This window comes from Pteropus medius, unplaced genomic scaffold (genome assembly GCF_902729225.1).
Source record: "Pteropus medius unplaced genomic scaffold, Ma_sr-lr_union100, whole genome shotgun sequence".
Taxonomy (NCBI): Eukaryota; Metazoa; Chordata; class Mammalia; order Chiroptera; family Pteropodidae; genus Pteropus; species Pteropus medius.
In genome coordinates this window covers 802,182-820,294 of record NW_024346819.1, presented here as the reverse complement: position 1 = coordinate 820,294, position 18,113 = coordinate 802,182, and the positions used below count along the sequence as shown (strand labels likewise).

The following is an 18,113-nucleotide window of genomic DNA, read 5'->3' as shown; positions in this document are numbered from 1 at the left end:
CGCCGACGTCAAGACCGACACTCAGCATGGAGCTGCCGCTGCCAACGCGGGCTCCTCAAGACTGGGCGAAAGCGGGCGTGAAGCTCCCGGAGGGCCACGTGTCTTGTGGGGAGTCGGACCCGCCGCCGAGCCGGACTCAAGCGACACTCTGCCTAAGATGCACATGCTCAGCCTCAAGATGCCTGCTGGGATATCCAGGGCCCCCAGGCAGGACATCAAGGGACCCAAACTGGATTCCGGAAGGGGCGCCAGTTACGAGCTGGCCGGCCTCGATGCGGACGGACGCTGCCCAGCCGGAGGATATGCAGGCGCCGCTGCTGGAGGCTTACCTGGCTGCATGCATAAGGAGGTGGCCGCCTGAGACAGCAAGTTCAAGATGCCCAAGTTCAAGATGTCAGCTCTTCGCTGTCGCCCTCAGCAAGACGGGAAGTCGCAAGTTCTCCCCGGCCGGGCGAGGTCCGGAAGTCCCCGAGGGCAGCGCAGTAGCCGCCATCTGCTGAGCTCGAGCCCGCCGCCAGAGCTGACGGGCCCCGCCCGGGAGGGCGAGGTGACGCTGGCTAGCTGAAGGCGTGCCGGCGCCAGGGTTCATGGGCCACTTCGCTCAAGATGCAGATGCCCAGCATCATGCCTGGTGACATCAAGGCCCCCAGGTGGACATCAGGCCCCGGTTGATGCATCAAGGACTCTAGACTCAAGGGCCCAAATTGGACCCTGAAGGGTTTAAAGGCGAAGCTGGCCGCCTCGACGGGACGCGTGACGCCGCTCAGCGGAGGTGGGACATGCAGGCGCCTGCCAGCTGGAGGGCTACCGGCCGCATGGCCAAGGAGGTGGCCGAGACAGCAAGCGTCTAAGATGCCTGCTCAAGATGTCAGTTCTTTCAAGGCCGGGCGCCAGGCAAGTCGATCGAGTACCGCGGACGCGGTCCCCGCTCCTCCACGCCGCACGCCGGGCGACCCGGGCGCACTTTCAGCATGGAGCTGCCAGCGGCCGACGTGGCCCTCAAGACTGGCGAGCTGGGCGTGAAGCTCCCGGAGGGCCACGTGCCCGAGGGGGAGCTCCAGGGACCCGCCGCCGGAGCCGGACTCAAAGGACACCTGCCCAAGATGCACATGCCCAGCCTCAAGATGCCCAAGTTGGACATCCAGGGCCCCCAGGTGGACATCAAGGGGCCCAAACTGGACCTGAAGGGTGCCAAAGGCGAGCTGGCCGCCCCCGACGTGGACGTGACGCTGCCCAGCGTGGAGGTGGACATGCAGGCGCCCGGCGCCAAGCTGGAGGGCGACCTGGCCGTGGGCGACAAGGAGGTGGCCGCCCGAGACAGCAAGTTCAAGATGCCCAAGTTCAAGATGCCGTCCTTCGGCGCGTCGGCGCCAGGCAAGTCCATCGAGGCCTCGGCGGACGTGTCCCTGCCCTCCGCCCACGCCGACGCCAAGACCGGCGACCTCAGCATGGAGCTGCCAGCGGCCGACGTGGCCCTCAAGACTGGCGAGCTGGGCGTGAAGCTCCCGGAGGGCCACGTGCCCGAGGGGGAGCTCCAGGGACCCGCCGCCGGAGCCGGACTCAAAGGACACCTGCCCAAGATGCACATGCCCAGCCTCAAGATGCCCAAGTTGGACATCCAGGGCCCCCAGGTGGACATCAAGGGACCCAAACTGGACCTGAAGGGCGCCAAAGGCGAGCTGGCCGCCCCCGACGTGGACGTGACGCTGCCCAGCGTGGAGGTGGACATGCAGACGCCCGGCGCCAAGCTGGAGGGCGACCTGGCCGTGGGCGACAAGGAGGTGGCCGCCCGAGACAGCAAGTTCAAGATGCCCAAGGTCAAGATGCCGTTGTTCCGTTCTTCCTCCCACAAGGCGTCCTGGGTTTTACCCGATGTTCAGGATCCTGATAAAGGTTCCGTCCCCCCCCATGTCCTCGATCCCACGCAGTCCGCTGTGGTTTTAGTTGATTACTGTCCTTCCACCGTCCACCGTGATGATCGGGTTCCATTTGAAAACGTTGAGGAAGAAGGCTCCAGTAGGAAACCGCAGTTTCAAGTGTCTCCGGCTTTGTCTCCTCCAGGGCAATCTGGCAGCCTGAGCACCCCCGATATGGGTCCTGGGGTGCATCTTTCTGGGCCGTCCTCGGCCACCCCATCGAAGGTCGGCTGGCCCGGCTCTCCTTCAGACGGGCTACTCGTCATTAGTCCCCATGCCGAACCCTCTGCCCTCCCTTCCTCCGAGGGTGTGACACTTACAAAATACCAGATGACTTTCCCCAGACCCACTGTGGTTCCTGAACTGTCTCAGGGAGCCCTGCCTGAGTCCCCGGAGGGTGCTCACCCTGCAAGGTCAGAATGTTCCACAGGTGTCCCATTTTGGGAGACGGTTCCACTGTCCCAACCCGATGGCTACCCTGGACCCGTGGAGCACCTGCTTTCCACAACTTATGGTCGAGTGACTTTTCCTAAGTTTTATCAACCAAAGTTCAGGGTTTCAGTCCCAGAAGGAGCAGATGCTGAGCGGGAGCCCCGAGACCTGGCTGATGCCCTACCTCCCCCGAGCCCTGCACTCCAGGGACTGGCCTCCTCAGCCGAGGAAGCTCCAGGGTCCCCACGGCCAGGCCCTGAGCTGCCCTCCACAGGTGTCTCCGTGCCTGAGGGTTCGGAGGGCCCCGTGGGCCCGGCCTGGACCGCAGCCGTGGCTCCAGGGGGTTGCCCCGCTGAACACACTGACCGTGAAGGCAAAGGCAGTTCGTTACGAATGCCTCGGCTCAGGCTCCCGTCCTTCAGGCGGTCCCCAAAGAAGGCGGTGGAGCCGAAAGGGGCCCCTGGACACGGCCTGGTTGTAGATGACGGCCCTGCGGGAGCCGGGACCGAGGTCCAGGTTCCTGAAATGGACGTGCACGTGGACGTGACTGCCGCGGAGGAGGGAGCGGAGAGCAGGGTCAAGACGCCCGGCTTTGTGGTGCCGAAGCTGGCACTTCCGACGGTGGGGGCTTCCACGGGGGGACCTGGCCTGCCCCAGGGAGACCCGGCTGCAGCCCCGTCTCAGCCCTCTACAGCAGGAGCCTCCCAGGCCACACCCAGCGCTCGGGGTGCTGTTGCAGGCGCTCGCACAGCAGAGGGCATCCCAGAGGGAGCGAGCTCGGACCTCTGCCAGCCCGAGGTCCACCTCTCCAGCGTGAGCTTTGTCCAAGCCGACCGCAGGCCCGCCAAGGTCCAGGTGCAGGTGAGCCAGTCTGCAGGTGGCCTTCCTCCTACCACACACGACCTGAGTCTGGAAGCTGGCAGCAAAGGGCGTGGGCTTGGGGACTGCTCTGTGAGTCAGCCTGGGGGGGAAGCGACCGATCCCTCAGCAGAAGAGCCCCTCCCAGCACCCGGTCAGACAGCACGTGCCGCGGTCCCCACCACGGCGGGGAGCATGGAGGGGGACCCCGCGCCGAGAAGCGAGACTGCGGGCTCCCACGAGGGCTGGTTTCGAATGCCCTCGCTCGGTCTGTCCAGCTTCTGGCGCTCCTCCAAGGAGAAGGGTGAGGCCAGGGGTGCCGCTCAGAGGCACGCGGCTGTCACCAGTGCCCCAGGGCAGCAGGAGGTGCCAGCTGCTGCCAGCGGTCAGGGGCTCCAGGTTCCCGGGTCCGAGGCGGAGGCAGCTGTGACCCCGCAGCCCCCAGAGGCGGAGGCGGAGGCGGAGGCGGACGTGGCAGGGTTTGCACGGAGAACGCTGGACAGCAAACGCTTGACGCTGCACCTCCCTCCTGCCGGGGGCTCAGCTGGCGACCTTCCCACTTCCGACGTCCGGCTCCGTCCAGGCGAAGGCTCCCTCCCCATTCAGACGCCCAGGGGGAGACTTCCAGAAACCCAAGCTCCTCCAGGAGAAGCGGGCCAGACTTCCGCCCAGGGAGGAGAGAGACCAGAGCACCCGTGTGCCCCGCCCGAAGGCCCCCTGACCCTGAAGGCCTCCAGGACCCACGCGCCATCTCCGATTGCCATTGTGGACCTGCGTCAGCCCTGGGGAGACTCCGCGCTGACTGTCACATTCCCCAAGTTAAAGGTGCCCAGGTTCACCTTCCTGGCCCCGGGCCCCAAGGCGGGGGCCGCCATCTTCACCCCCGCCGTGGGGACAGTGTGGGGCCCGGACAGCAGCCTGGACCCAGCCCTGCGTGAGGGATGCCCCGGAGGCTGGGGCGCTGGGGACCCCAGGGAGCAGCCTGTGGTCCATGACCTCTCTCCCGAAGCACCCCCCATTTCTAAGGTCAGAGTGCACATCCAGGGTGCTCGGGTGGAGAGCCAAGAGGTCACCATACGCAGCAGGGTGACGGCAGGAGTTGTGGGCCTCTCGGGGTGCCCGGCCTTTTCCGCTCAGGGCGTGCAGGCCTCCGAGGACCTCGTCTCGGAGACTCCGACACCGTCCTCTGCGTTCTCGTTGCTCAAGGGAAAGCCTGACCCGCCGGCTCAGGCCCGGGGGCCCTCGGTCGCTCTGGGCTCTCCGCCGCCAGACGGCTTTCAAGAGGCTCCCCAACTAGTCACCCTGGGAGCTGACCCTGGGGCCGGGGAGCCCTTCGAAATGATCCCTTCCAGCCTCAGCACGCCGGGGCCGCAGACGCTGGAGGGCACCCCATTTGCAGACGGCTGTTCGGACGAGGAGCCCGCGGAAATTCTCGAGTTCCCGCCGGAAGACGGTGGAGACACGGCACCACCGCCGGCTGCCGAGGACAGGGCGGCGAAGGGGAAACCGGACAGCAGAAGGTCCGGTCTGTTCCGGTTCTGGCCGCCGAATATCGGCTTTTCTTCCTCTGCCGGGGATGCGCCCGCGGCAGGGCCCCCCGAGAAACAGGAGAAGGCGGGCTGGTTCCGGCTCCCCAAACTAGGCTTCTCCTCGTCCCCTCCCAAGAAAAGCGACAGTGCCGAGCACGAGGCGGGGGTTGCGGGGCGGAAGCTCCAGGAAGAAGCCGTCACCTTTTTCGATGCCCGAGAAAGCTTCTCCCCTGAGGACGAGGCCCGGGGCGCCGAGCAAGGCTCGGGCGGGCGGGAAAGCCAGTGACCGGCCTGCACCCGGCCCGCGGCCAGCTGAGAGCCGCGGGGGTGACTTCTCGGGGGAGGATGGGTGACCAGAGCAAGCCGATGGCGTGGTGACCACACCCACAGGTCGGAGAACCGAGCGGACGCCCCGCCACTAACATAGCCGCTCCCAAAGCGGGACCAAAAACGCGCCCAGCTCCCCGGACTGAATGCAGAGAGGCGGCAGGGCTCGCGGCTGGACGCCGGGGCCCCCGGGGCTGTGGGCTCCGCAGGCTGCGGGAGGAGGTCTCACTAGACACAGGTCTGCGACTGCGGGCGACACCCCGGGGGACACAGCTGTTCTGTGAGAAGGGGTGATGGCGGCTGTGGGCCAGACCGGGTGTGCCGTCACCCCCGCTCCACGGCTGCTTCCTGCGGACGCAGCCCCGTTTCCCGCAATCCCGCACGCCCCCGGAACCCCACTGCCTGTGCGCCCGGAACCAGCTCACTGCTCTGTTGACTGTCCCGCCAAGGCGAGCTTGGGGGCTTCGCGTGGCATTCACGGGTGCTGGGCAGGAGACTGGCGGCTGGCGAGAGGTCCCGTGCTGTCCACTTGCCTGCGCGCGCCTCGCCACCTCTCCGACCGGGTCTGCCCCGCGACCCCGAGCCCCTCCTGTACACGCTGCACCAGGCTCCCCACGTGGCTGTTGCCCCGTGGGCAATAAAGGAGTGTGCTCCCATGGTGGTGGCTGCCGAGGCTTTTGTCCAGGGAAGCATCGTCGCCTGCCGCCCACCGCGGCCCGGTCCCAACCCCCACCGAGTTCCCCTGGGAGATAGTCCAGGGTGAGCCGTAGCCAGTGGCTGTTCACCTAGCTGGCCGTCCTGCTGCCTCTGTGAGCCAGAAGCTGGGAGAGGCCAAGAGGAGGAGGCAGGGGCCCAGGCCATCAGTGCGGCAGGGGACACAGGCACACGCCCCCCACCCAGCTGGGAGGCAGAGCAGGGACAGCACAGAGTGAGGGCCAGGGCCTAGGTCTGTGAGGGACGCGTCTCAGCAGCGCCCCCCTCCAAGGAGCCCCCTGGAAGCAGGTGCCGTGGGGCGGTGAATGAGGTTCAGGGCTTCCCGCGGTGGCCACGCCCGGGCTCTGGCTGCCCCAACGCCCTCCTGGGGCCCACAGGCATGCCGTGTCCTCAGGAGCCTGGCTCGCTTCCCTCCGGGCCCGGGTGGGCTCCTGCTGCCATGTCCCTTGTCCCTTGGAGGGGCCTGGCTGCTTTCGTGGCCGTGGGGGCAGGAGTGCTGGGCCCTGAGCGCCCCTGCAGGGCCGTGGCCCCGGAGGTTGGCATTGCCTCGGGAGGGCCCGAGAGGGCCCAAGAGCATGATGGCTGCAGGGAGGGCGTGTGTGTGGCGAGGAAGGGCCCGGTCCCATCTGGGAGCCATGGCGGGCCAGTCCTGTCTTTCCCTGTGGCCGGCTAAAGAGGTCTTCAGAGTTAGGGGGCATGGAACCCTCTGGGAAGTGGCTGACGCCAGGGCCCTGCGTGGCTCACGAGTGGGAGGCGAGAAGGGGAAGTCAGTGGGGCCCTCGTCCTGGATCCAGCAAGGTCATTGCCCCCACCTCCCGGGTCCCTGCCTCCCTGCCTGGACCTGCGGTTTTTCTCCCTGTCTGAACCTGGAGTCAAGGCCTGCGATGCTGAGGCCTTGGTCTGGAGGCTGGAGGGCAGCGGTCACCCCACGTGTGAGTCATCTGCTGTGTAACAAATCACCACACACCAGCGGCTTCAAACAACGCACATTTATCCTCTCCCACTTTCTGGGGGCCGGAGTCCAAGCACGGTTTAGCTGGTCCTCTGCCCAGGGTCCCACGAGGCTGTGACGGAGGCGACGGTGGGCTGCGGTCTCTCCTCGGGACTTGACTGAGGAGCCGCTTCTGAAACGCACGGAGTTGCTGGCAGTGTTCAGTGACACGTGGGCCTCTCCGTGGGTGGCCCCAACCTCGCAGCCAGCGGGGTTGTCCCCAAGCCACCTTTGTGCACTCTGCTGGTTACAAGCAGGGGTCTCACTCACTCCCAAGCGGAGGGGCTCACGCAGGGTGGGGGGCCAGGAGGCGCGTCACGGGAGGCGTTACGTGGCCTGTCCGGCACACCACGGCGCCCTCACAGCCTCTCGGTCCTCATCGGCTGGGTCTCCTTTGGAGCTGCCCTTTGAGCCTGCCACCAAAGTGTGGCCACCAGACTCAAAGCGTGTGGAAACAGGCCTGGCACTGGCTGAGGGCCACCGGGCAGCCATCTATGGCCTTTACCCCTGCCCGTCACGGCCTGAACACAGAGCCCTCCTGGACCTCGGCTGACTGGCCTAGGGGCCAGCCGAGTCCTCCAAGACACACACAGCTGCAGGACCAAGAGCCAGCGGGCGGGCCCGCCCGACAGCCCCAGGGAGCGGGCAGGTGTGGGAGTGTCTGTCCTGGACAGGGGCCGAGAGGAGCCAGGGCCTGGCGTCATCCATGAAGTTCACATGCAGACCAGCCCCCAGGGGCCCCAGAGGCCTAAGGGCTGCACGAGGTCTTGGCACCCCCCTCACACCCTTGCAAATCGGCAGGCAGGCAGGCTAGGTCTGGTGGGGGGGGGTGCTGCTTCACAGATGAGGATGCTGATGTCTGGGGCGTCTGACACCAACCCAACCAGCTCCCCAGGGGCAGAGAGGGCGGGGAAACGGGGCTAGGAAGGGGCGCCCCAGAATGTGGCGTCCACTCACTCAGTTCCCTCGGCTAGTGTCCCTTGGACTGCTGAGCCAGCCCCAAGTGGGTGCGCCCCAGTGGGGCTACATGCAACCCCACCCCAGCTCGGTGTCCCCTTGCCCCAGCTCAATCCTGTGTCCTCTCCACTCCGCCCCCACTGTTCCCAGGCCCCGCCCCACACTTCAGGAACCACCTCCAGGCACCAGGCCCTGTCCCACAGTCTTGGTCCTGCCGAGCTATGCCAGCAACTGCCCAGGACACACCTGCGGTCAAGGGGGGCCGGTCCATCTGCTCTTGCTCCCCCTCCCCCAGCAAAGGCGCTAGGCATGCGTGGGTCCCTCCAGAGTCACTGGTGTGTCCTCCCCGGCCCCTCCCCCCGGGGTTCCTGCGGGCTGGGGCTAGGCGCTGACGGGACTCAGGGGCTCGCATGGCAGGCATGCTTCAGCACCTCCCCGATGGCCGCGTGGATGCGGGCTCCTCACAGGGCCGGGCGGAACCCCAGCCCCCAGCCGAGGAGGTGAGGCGCAGCCCCGTGCTGGGTGCGCACAGAGAGACGGGGAGGCACACATGCTCCAAAGGCCCGATTTGTGGGTTGAGATTGAAGTTCTGCAGGAATCAGGGAGAGGCATCCTGGAGGGCTCCCTGGAGGAGGTGGGGCTTAAGGGGCTGTATTGGGGGAACAGGGAGAGCAAACAGTTTGCCCCACTGAGTGATGGGAAACTTGACTCTGACCAGGGCTTGTGCGGAAGGAGTTGCTTGGAGCCCAGACGGGGGGGACAGGTGGGGAGGCCTGAGGGGAGCCAGCGTCCACCAGGAGCTGCGAGGGGCGGGAGCCAGGAGGGGCTGGACCTCAGCCCCGCCACACACAGTCCTGGCCCTGGGCTTCTCCGTCCAAGCCCACGGCGTAACGGGAGCTCCAGTCTCGCTCAAACAGTTGCCGCAGCTGCTCCTGCACGGTGGTCACCCCGGGCTGGGCGCTGGGAGCCCTCTGGCTGACCACCAGGCCCACCCCCGAGGTGCTGCTGAAGTAATCCTCCGACCAGTTGGAGGTGCCTGTGGGGGTGGGTGGGAAAGAGAGGCTGCGTCCCTGGGCTCACACGGGCCCCTCCAGCCTGGCACGGTCCTGTGGCCCCGGTCGCAGCTTTGGTGCCCTGTCACTCCAGCCATGGCAGCCTCGCGGGCAGGAGGGCCAGCTGCTCTGCACGTGGGACCCCGCCCACATCATCCGGGGCGGGCTGACCCCGCCCACATCATCCGGGGCGGGCTGACCCCGCCCACATCATCCGGGGCAGGAGTCCTGACTCCGCCCACATCTTGGAGGTCAGGTGTCCAGACAAGCGTTTCAGGACTCTGCGATGGGGTTTCCCCGCTGCGTCGTGGGGCTGGGTGACACCTGGCTGCTTGCCTGTCCTCAGAACTACACTGGAGACCCAGCGGAGACCCCGTCAGCAGCCCTCCGTCCTGAGGGGTCCGCGTCGGGTATGAGAGCAGTGCCGCCTTCAGCACCCTGGCCCGGCCACGGCCTGGGGGGCATGTCCACCTTCCGCCCTCGTGTGGCCTTGTGCCCACTCACTTGACGCCCCTCAAAGACTCAAGGGCCCTGAGGCTGCCCAGGCCAGAGCCGCTGCCCACACGCCCGTCTGCGCGGGGCTCACCTACGTAGGCCGCCTTCTCCGTGACCATGAACTTGCAGTGGTTCACCCTGCTGAACGGGATGTTGGAGTGGTTCCCCACGGGCACGATGAAGACTTTCTTTGGGGACAGAGAGGGAGCGTGTCAGGGAGGGAGGAGGCCCGCCTCTCCTAGCTGGCCCAGGGAGCGGGTCCTCACCACGTCCACCGAGACGCCGGCCTGCGGGTTACTGAATGCCTGCAGGGACCGCAGGTAAGGGAACATCCTGGGGTCCGTGTTGAGCCCGCAGCTGACCAGCAGGCGCACGCGCACGCCTCTTTGGAGGGCCGCCTCCCGCAGTGCGTTGTCCAGCACCGGCCAGTACCTGGGGAGAGGGAGGGGTCAAGGTTCTCGGAGCAGCCCCCCACCCTTCAGGGCCGCGGCTCCGCCCCCAGACCCACCTGACAGGGCGGCGGAAGCGCGTGGTGGGGAAATACTCCATCACCGAGGCGTAGATGAACTGTCGGGCCGCCCTTATCACTGCGAGCAGCGCGTCCAGGTCCCGCGTGCGGCCGTGGGGGCACAGCTGGGGTGGCGATGCCTGTGTGGGGAGAGGGGTCCCTGAGGGCACGCCTGCTCTGAGACACTTGGTTCCTGGACCGTGACCCCAGCACGCACCCCCCAGCATTTGGGATCCAGGAGGGAGGCAAGAGGTGCTGCCTGGGGAGCTAGGAAGGTGGAGAGCTGGCCGTCACCCCTGAGGGCCTTGGTGCCAGACAGGGCTCTTGCACCTGCTCAGAGCAGCCCCTGCTCTGCCCCCAGCTCTGCTGCCGACCAGCCCCTGGGGCCGCCGAGGGCTGCGCCTGAGGGTCGGGGGTAGCTGGCGGGTGTGAGTGTTGTCCCTCTCCCTCCCTCCCTGCAGGCTAGCAGAGTCACTTGATGAGCTGCTTCTCCCCCCACCTTCCTGGTCCTGGTCCAAGCCGGAGCCCCTTGACCCCATCCAGCCATGTGCTTGGAGACCCCCTGGTGCTGGCTCCTGGGGCTGTCTGCCTGAGGACCCAGCACGTGCCGTGCATCCGAGAGCAGGCCCAGGGTGGAGCAGGGTTCTCTGTGGGTCTGGCTAGCCAGGAGGGAGCCCTCCTACCGAGAAGTAGGCAGTGGTGGGCACCCCGTCAAAGCGTGCCCGGAAGGGCTGCAGCTGGTTGATGTGGGCCGAGAGGTTCCAAGGCCAGTGTCTGGGGAGGACGGCCTGGGGCGCCCCCAGCACCCAGTAGGTCTGGAAGGTCTTGTCCAGGTCCCGGGCCAGGCGGCTGCAGTTGTAGATGATGGCGCCGAGCTCCTTCACCTGCAGAGACGGGGCAGCGGCCGTGGAAGGACGGCCGCTGGGGGCTGTGTGGGCTCCCCGGGCCCGTGAGGCGGGCAGGGTGCAGCCCCCACACTGGCGGCCGTCCAGAGCAGCATCACCAGCAGGAATTCGTGACAGATAGTACGCTGGGGGGAGCCTGGGGTGGGGTCCCTATTCTCGAACGTCGTATTCCGATGGTCAAAGCAATACGTGTTCAGTACCGGAAAACGGCAGGAAATGCATGAAAAGCGCTAAGGACGGAGCGAGCATCCTCCCCTTTCCCGCCGAGCGCTCGGCGCGGCCGCCCTCGCCCCACCGCTCCCGGACCGTCCCGGACCATCTTGACCGCATTGCTGTCCCGAAAAGGGGTCAGGCTGAAGGGACAGGGCAAACGAGCTTCCTCAGCGGAGCTCGGTGGCTGCGTAGCATTCTGTCGCTTAAGGAGCCAGCCTCCGATGGGTCCCGCAGTGGGGTGTGGATCTGGCTGCCTCACCCAAGGTTCCGTTTGGTGACTGGCTGCAGGGGACACCAGGTAAAGCCCCCAGGCTGTGGGGAGGGAATGAGCACCAGGCGGGTGTGCCCCTCTGGGCCCTCGAACTCACCTGTGTCAGGGACCGCCAGTCCATGTTGGCGCTGCCCATGTACACGTGCCGTCCATCCACGACCCAGAACTTGGAGTGCAGAACGCCCCTGGTGAGCCGCCCCAGGGGCACGTGTCGCACCTGGGCACCTGGCCGAGTCCAGGATGACCAGTTGAACCAGCTTCCTGACGAGCCGCAGCTCCTCACAGCTGCCTCATTAATCGTCACGACAGCCCTACTAGGTCGATGCTATTTCAGCCCCGTTTTACAGGTGGGGAAGCTGAGGCATCGACTGGCTCACGCCCCCCACCCCAGGTAGCCCAGGTCCAGAGCCCGCCTTTGTAACGACTGTGCCCACTGCCTCTCGCTCCCCGGCCGAGAGCAGCTGGGCTCAGCAGGACCTGAAGGCCACCCAATGCTGTGCCCCGTGGCAAGTGACACTCTCAGCTCTTTGTAAGCAGCAGGTCCTGGTGGGATCGACTCAGAGGAGCTCGTAGCCCGGGGCTCCCTACCCCGCCTCCCGGTGTCCTGGGGAAGCACGGGGTGTTTTCCCAGCACCCCGCAGCAGCTCCGCTGTCCTTGTCCCTGTCCGTGGTGGCAGCAAGTCAGCCCACTCTCGCCCCCAGCACAGAAGGTACAGAGCAGGCACCTACCGCGGTTAGCCAGGTCCCTCAGGTCAGTGGAGTTCCTGGCCAGCGTCGGGCAGCTGGTGGCCACGGCCAGGGAGACGTTTCTGCCCAGGAGCTGCTGCAGCTTCCGCAGGAGGGTCTCCCCCTGCAGGCCAAGGCCAGCCCTGAGCCGTGACCCCGGCTGGCCCTCTGCCACCTCCCTAGGGAGCCTGGGTCTGCCCCAGGGGCCACCCTGACCGCCCACAGCTCAGAGTGGGGCAGGCATGTGGCGACTTGCTGGGAGCCTGGCTCCAGGGCAGCTTGCACCCCAGGGGGAGGGGGGCGCACCGGCTGGGAAGATGAGTCGTTGACCCCGATGTCATTCCCCGTGAGGGACCAGTAGTAGGAGGCCACGTGGACGCTCTCCTGGGCAGTGTCCAGCAGCTGCAGCCAGGCCTGGGCCAGGGGCTGGGCAGACGGGCTGCCAGCTGCAAACGGCAGATCCTGGGGCGTGCTCTCCACGAGGACCAGCCTGCAGAGGGAGCGCGTCGGGCCCGGGCCTGAGCTCAGGAGCCACCAGCCTGCCTGCCATCACCTGCTCTGACCAATGGACGAGCGCAGAGGGGTCGAAGTCGTTGCCTACATGGTCCCAGGGCCGAGCCCAGCCGAAGGTGCGGGGAGGGGCGGACAACCAGACTGGGCAGGGCGGGCCGGAGCCCAGCAAGCCCGAAGGCGGTGGCACCAAGGAGCGTGTCAGGGAGGGGCCTGAGCGCAGAGCAGATTGGGGGCCCAAGCCCCGCCCCCATCTGAGGCACCGCCCCGGAGGAGCTGCTAGTCCTAGAGTCCAGCTGGTGAGTCCAGCCCAGAGGACGAGCGAGCCCCGGGTGGCCAGCGCCCGTCTCCGGGACCATGTGGAGACGGCACCTCCCTGGGGAGGCTCTGGGACCCCAGGACCCCAGAGCCTGGCAGCACAGCAGCTGTGGGAGCGGACGCCACCCCCGGGGCTGGGCCGTGGAGGTGCCGCACCTCGGCCCAGGGAGGATGGGGTTCGCCTGCCTCGTCAGAGCCCCTAGGTGGCAGCTTGTGTTTGCTGCGAAGAGCACCCTTAGTGCACCCCGTTCCCAGCCCCCACTCCAGCTCATCTTGCCTGGGGCCCTGCCCTGTACCCCACTCCCCTGCCTCGCCGTCCAGCCCCCAAGGAAGAGGAGCTGGCGGAGGGCAACACGCAGCCCCCAGGGGTTCCGGGGGGGATGCAGGTGGCCCGGGGTTGAGCCCTCACCCTGCTGACCCCGCGGGCTCACTCACCGGCAGGAGTCGGGCTGCGGCTGTGGGGCCCGCCCTCCACGGGGCTCCCAGGCCGGGCTGGAGCCCCACTCCCGGGACCTGGTGGGCTCTTCCTCTTGGTGCAGCCGGCCCCAGGTGGGGGAACGGGGCACTTGCCACAGGAGGTAGGTGACAGTCACAGCGCCAAGCCACAGCACGACCAGCATTCCCAGCACCTGCAGTGGGCAAAGGCATTCCCGAGGGGTCCCCAGTGGCATGGGTATGCTCTTACTTTTGGGTGGGCCCCCGCCAGCTGAGACAGAGGCAGAGACTGAGACGGTCCCCAGCTCCTGGGGTGGGCCAGCCCTGCAGCTGGGGTGCAGCCGGGTGCGCAGGGGAGGGGGAAGACGGAGCTGCGCCGAGCCCAAGCCACTGTGTCGGTGAGACCGGGTGGCCTGGGGCCCACTCCGTGGCCACGTGGTATCTGGCTGTCCTCCCAGATACCCGCGTGTCAGGGGGATGTGGGCAGGAGCCATGCAGCTGCTGGTCAGGGTGTCCTCGAGGCTCCCCCAGGCCCGGTTTCGTCCTCCCTGCTCTGCTCACGGGCCTGTGAGGCTGCTGAGCCCCCTTCTTCGGCCCCCACTCCCACTGTGCCCACCTCTCTGCTCCGTGGGCTGTGGGTGGCATGGGGCAGGGCCATGCGGAGGCCGCTGATGCTCTCTGTGGGGGTCTCGGCACGTCACATGGCAGCCTGTTGTCACCCGCAGCCCCAGCTCTGCCCAGAGCAGCCCCACAGTGCCTGAGCAGCTGGGCACCTGGGACACCTCCTTGTGGGGGGCGTACAGACAGCCTCTCAAACCCCCAGAGGCCTCCCTGCTCCTGTCCAAGGTCACAGCCTGATGTGAAGCTCCGCCCTGCCGCCCCCACCCCGGGCAACCCAGCCCGCAGGTGAGGAACCTGAGCTGGCGGAGACCCTCGCCTTCCACGACTGCGTGTGTATATGAGCATGCGTATGCACGCATGTGTGTACACGTGTGTGTGGCCGGCTGTGTGCGCATGTGTGTGCATGTGTGTGCGTGTGGCCGGCCGTGTGTGCATGCGTGTGTGCATGCATGTGCGTGTGGCCGACTGTGTGTGTGTGTGCATGCACATGCGTGTGGCCAGCCGTGTGTGTGTGTGTGTGCGCGCACATGCGTGTGGCCAGCCCTGTGCGCATGTGTGTGCGCACGCGTGTGCGTGTGGCCGGCCCTGTGCTCCCCTCTCGGTGCCCCTCTCGGCGGGTGTCTCGGTGTCAGGGTTCAGTTCCTCGTTCCAGCCGCAGCCTCAGTGAGGGGGAAAGCCGGTTCTGCTTTCGAGCATGGCCCTCGTTACCGGCCCACAAACAGCTGCTTCCCCTCCCAGCGGGCCCCGTCCTGTCCTGGCTGAGGAAGCGCCCCATGCAGAGGGCAGGAAGGCCCAGCGTGGCCCAGTGGGGCCCCGTGGTGCTGTCTAGGGGCTGGAGGCTCAGTGGGGGCTCCGTGGTGCTGGCTGGGGGCTGGGGGCCCAGCGGGGACCCCGCAGAGCTGTCTGGAGACTCTCCCTCTGCAGCCAGCTGAGGACAATGACGCGCCTCGTCTCCTCAGAGCAGTGCACCCCAAGGAGCCGGAAGCCAGGCCGGCTGGGACTCTGCTGGAGTTAGACCTCTCCCCACAGTGTTCTCAAGTGCCACCATCAGCGGGGTGCTCCCAAGTCCAGCATGCCCTCCCTGGGTACAGGAAGGGCCCGTGCACAGTGACAGGGTCACCTGGGAAGGGCAACCTCTGATAGGCTCATCGGGGGCGGGCACGGTACTCCCCGTCTCCCTCCTAGACTTGCTGGGGAGGGACCCCTGAGGCCTCTGGGGTCCACCGCGGGCTGTCCTCCCATGGGACGCGGTGGCCAGCCTCAGCGTGGGGTGGGGGAGCCACAGGAGCTGGGCTTGGGGGCTGTGTCTGCCCTGAGCCGGCGCATCCCACGGCGGTGCGCTGGCAGAGTCCCTGAGGGCTGGCACCCGTCCCTGCTGGGCAGTCCCCACAGACAGGAGTCAGGGGCTCGGGGGTGTTCCCTTCGACTGGCAGAGCTGAGCTCAGGGGCCTGCCGACACCCCTGGGGGCCTGGGGTTCAGCATCAGGCCCTCGGAAGGCACAGGCCCACAGCCCTGACTGGCCTTCAGGAGGGGCAGGCAGCGTGGAGTCCTGGGTGCGGGGTGCCGGGAATGCCCTCGGGTCGGCTCCCCACGCCCACGCCACACAGGAAAGGGCCTGTGTTTCCCATGGGCTGCAGCTACGCGGACAGGCTGAGCGCAGCCCCACTTGGGATTGGAGCCCGTCTGCCCAGGCCACTGGTCCCCAGAGCATGTCATCTCCTCCTGGCCACTGGGTGGGGCATGGGGAGGGGGCCACCCCGGGAGGCTCTGGGCAGCTGTGGACCTGTCGCTTGCTGCAGCCCTGGGGACCGCGTGCATCCCTGGTCGGGGCCGGCTGTTGGGGGAGGGTGAGCCATCAGTGCTGCATCTCAGGGCTGCGGTGGGCTGCGGGGCCCCGTGGGGCAGAGCTGAGCTTCCAAGCCTCGTGGGCAGCCATGGGCCCTGCAGGCATCAGCGGTGCCGGCTGAAGGGGCGGGGCCCACTGTGCTACAGGACGGGGTGCATGGCTGCCCGGCCCAGGCTGGGATAGAGGACCCACTGTCAACACCCTGGGGGTCCCGCTGCAGAACCAGGGGGAGCAGTGGGTGGCCTGCAGGCCCAGCGGGAGGTCTGTGGGCCCCTGGGCCTGGGGCTGCTGGCGGCACGAGGCCAGGGAAGGCAGGGTCTCTGGCAGACTCTTCTACCTGGCCCTGGCCTCGCTGGCACTTACCTCGGGGTGTCCTGCCTTGGCCCCCATCTTGGCTCCAGCCCCAGGCTGCATGCCCTCAGCTCTCCCGTGGGCTCCAGAGGCCGCCTCCACCCTGCCCACCAGCCGCCTCTCTGCAGCCTGCCGCTTCCCTTTCTGATCACTTCCTCTTTGTCCCCGGTACCTCCCTCCAGACATCTGGAGCTGGGGGGCCCACTCGAGGGTGGAGCGAACTCCCCTCCACCTCCCTAGATGGTGGCACTCCCAGGCACAGGCCCGTGCACCAGGCTTAGTGGTACCCAAGGAGCCGTGGCTTAAGCAAGATTTTTTGTTTCTCTCTCACCTTAACCAGGTCCAGGGGCTGGCAGTCTAGAGATGGTGTTGGCTACACAGCCATGGGAGCCAGATCCCTCCAGCTCTCAGCTCATCCCTAGGGTTGACCAGCAGCCTCGTGACCCCACAATGGCTGCTGGAGCTCAGCCGTCACTTCCATCTTCCTAGCAGAGCATAAAGGATATCCCAGAGCCTTCCTGCGGGTCCCACAGGGCACTTCTACTTATGTCTCATGATCTAGAACTCAGTCGCAGGGCCACATCTAGCTGTGAGGGAGGCTGAGAGACGGAGGCAGCTAGGACCTCCATCCTGCAGAGCACAGGTGCGGTGGCTCGGTGCCTGTCTGAAAAGCCAGGCCTGGCGCGAGGTTGCCAGTGCTCCGCTCCAGCGAGGGGCTCTGCCTCCCCCCTCCCCCTCCCCCTCCCACTGGGGCTCCCTGCTTGCAGGACCCTGCGGCCCCGCAGGCTTGACCCGTAGAGTGAGTGAGGTCTGGGTGTCTGCCCCAGCTCTCCTTGTAAGCGTCCGTCCAGGACAGGGGCTGCGGGGGTCCCTGTCCAGGGTGTTGACTTCAAGGTGACTGCCTACCACTCAGGCGGGCAGCAGTTCCCAAGGTCAGGGTCAACAGGGGGTCTCTGGGGCCAATGTGGGCGGGCTGGGAAGTGAATGAGGGAAATGCCCCCCAGGCCCCTTCACGTTCTTCCTGGACCCGCTGCCCCCACCTGGCCTTGGGGTCATCTCCAGGCCACAGACAGGACAGTCTCTGCTCTCGGGCCGGGTTGCCGGACGCCTGAGCGCGGCTGGGTTGGGGCGTTTTCCGTTAGCGGATGGACGCATCCTCCCCATCCAGGATGACGCCGGGTTGTGGTTCAGGTGGCTGCTCAGAGCTGCCACGGCTCCACGCTCCCCAGCACGTGGCGTGCCAGACGATGCCAGCTCTCCAGCCTGGTGGGCGTGAACGAGCCCGAATGTGCCCGATCGTGTAGCGTGTAGAGCGCGTTGCTGTGTTTGCCAGTCACGTGGGCCTTCTCTTCCGTGAAGCCCTCTTTATGTCTTTGGCCCGTTTGCAAATTGGATCGTTGACTTTTTCTTATAGATTTGGAGGATTTACTTAATTTTCTGAACGCTCAGTTTTAAGTATAGCGACACCTTCTTCCGCTTTGCTTCCCCTTCGTCCCTGATAATACTTTATTAAAAAAAAAATCTCAGACACACAGAAGGGGCGGGGGACAGTACGGTGAACACCCACGTGCTCGCCAGTCAGATTCCACAACTGCAAAACTGTCACGCCCACTTCATCATTGTTTTCACTAAGGAATTTTCAAGAAGGACCCAATGGCGTTTCACTCCGAACCGCTTCAGTGTGCATCTCTGAATAAACGAGTTCCCTGTGGAATCACGACGCGATCTTCACTCCCAACAAAGCCAAACGGTTCCTTGAGCCCCGTAAATTCTACGTGTCATTGTTCTATCCGGTCAGGGTGTGTTTAGCTTTACCCACCATTACCAGTTTACCTGCTCACGTTCCTTGTTTCATTTCAGGGCCTCCGTCTGTGACCATTGTCCTTATCCCTGAAGTACATCCTTTAGCATCGGCTTCGACGAGAATTTAGCTGGTGATAATTTAACTTCTCGGTTGTCCGTTATTTTGCTTGGGCGTGTGTGTCGGGGGCGAATATCTCGGTAAATGCTCCGTTTCCGGCAACACGAAAAACGTCTCAAATGCCTTTTCACTGTTGAAGGGTCATTTTTCTAGGTACGGAATTCTCGACGGGTAGTTTTTTCCCCCGAAAGCTGAGGCCTTCGGGGTTCCGTCGCC

General features: G+C 66.2%; 2 protein-coding genes across 2 annotated transcripts in view; one reads left to right on the top strand and one right to left on the bottom strand.

Moving 5' to 3' along the window:
- Nucleotides 1–5,720, top strand: part of AHNAK2 (AHNAK nucleoprotein 2) — a 35,523-nt gene extending 29,803 nt beyond the window's left edge. Inside the window, exons 10-11 of the mRNA XM_039876613.1 lie at nt 1,332–2,640; nt 2,692–5,720. Of these exons, the coding sequence (XP_039732547.1) occupies nt 1,332–2,640; nt 2,692–5,021 (3,639 nt within the window). The 3' untranslated portion in view covers nt 5,022–5,720. The remainder of the gene's footprint in view (nt 1–1,331; nt 2,641–2,691) is intronic.
- Nucleotides 5,721–6,750: 1,030 nt separating this feature from the next.
- On the bottom strand, nt 6,751–16,165 carry PLD4 (phospholipase D family member 4). The gene is made up of 10 exons (XM_039876580.1): nt 15,989–16,165; nt 13,158–13,351; nt 12,201–12,384; nt 11,898–12,018; nt 11,266–11,393; nt 10,463–10,663; nt 9,780–9,919; nt 9,538–9,703; nt 9,363–9,459; nt 6,751–8,760 (listed from the first exon to the last, which is right to left on the bottom strand). The coding sequence occupies exons 1-10, from the start codon at nt 16,160–16,162 to the stop codon at nt 8,558–8,560; spliced, it is 1,608 nt and encodes a 535-aa protein (XP_039732514.1). The 5' UTR covers nt 16,163–16,165; the 3' UTR covers nt 6,751–8,557.
- Between the last annotated feature and the right edge of the window lie 1,948 nt (nt 16,166–18,113).

Coding starts and splice junctions, on each gene's coding strand:
- PLD4 (XM_039876580.1), bottom strand. CDS start 16,162: ATGTCTGGAGGGAGGTACCGGGGACAAAGAGGAAGTGATCAGAAAGGG. Junction 12,385..13,157: donor CCGCAGCCCGACTCCTGCCG/GTGAGTGAGCCC, acceptor CTCCCTCTGCAG/GCTGGTCCTCGTGGAGAGCA. Junction 11,394..11,897: donor GAGGGACCTGGCTAACCGCG/GTAGGTGCCTGC, acceptor GGACTCGGCCAG/GTGCCCAGGTGCGACACGTG.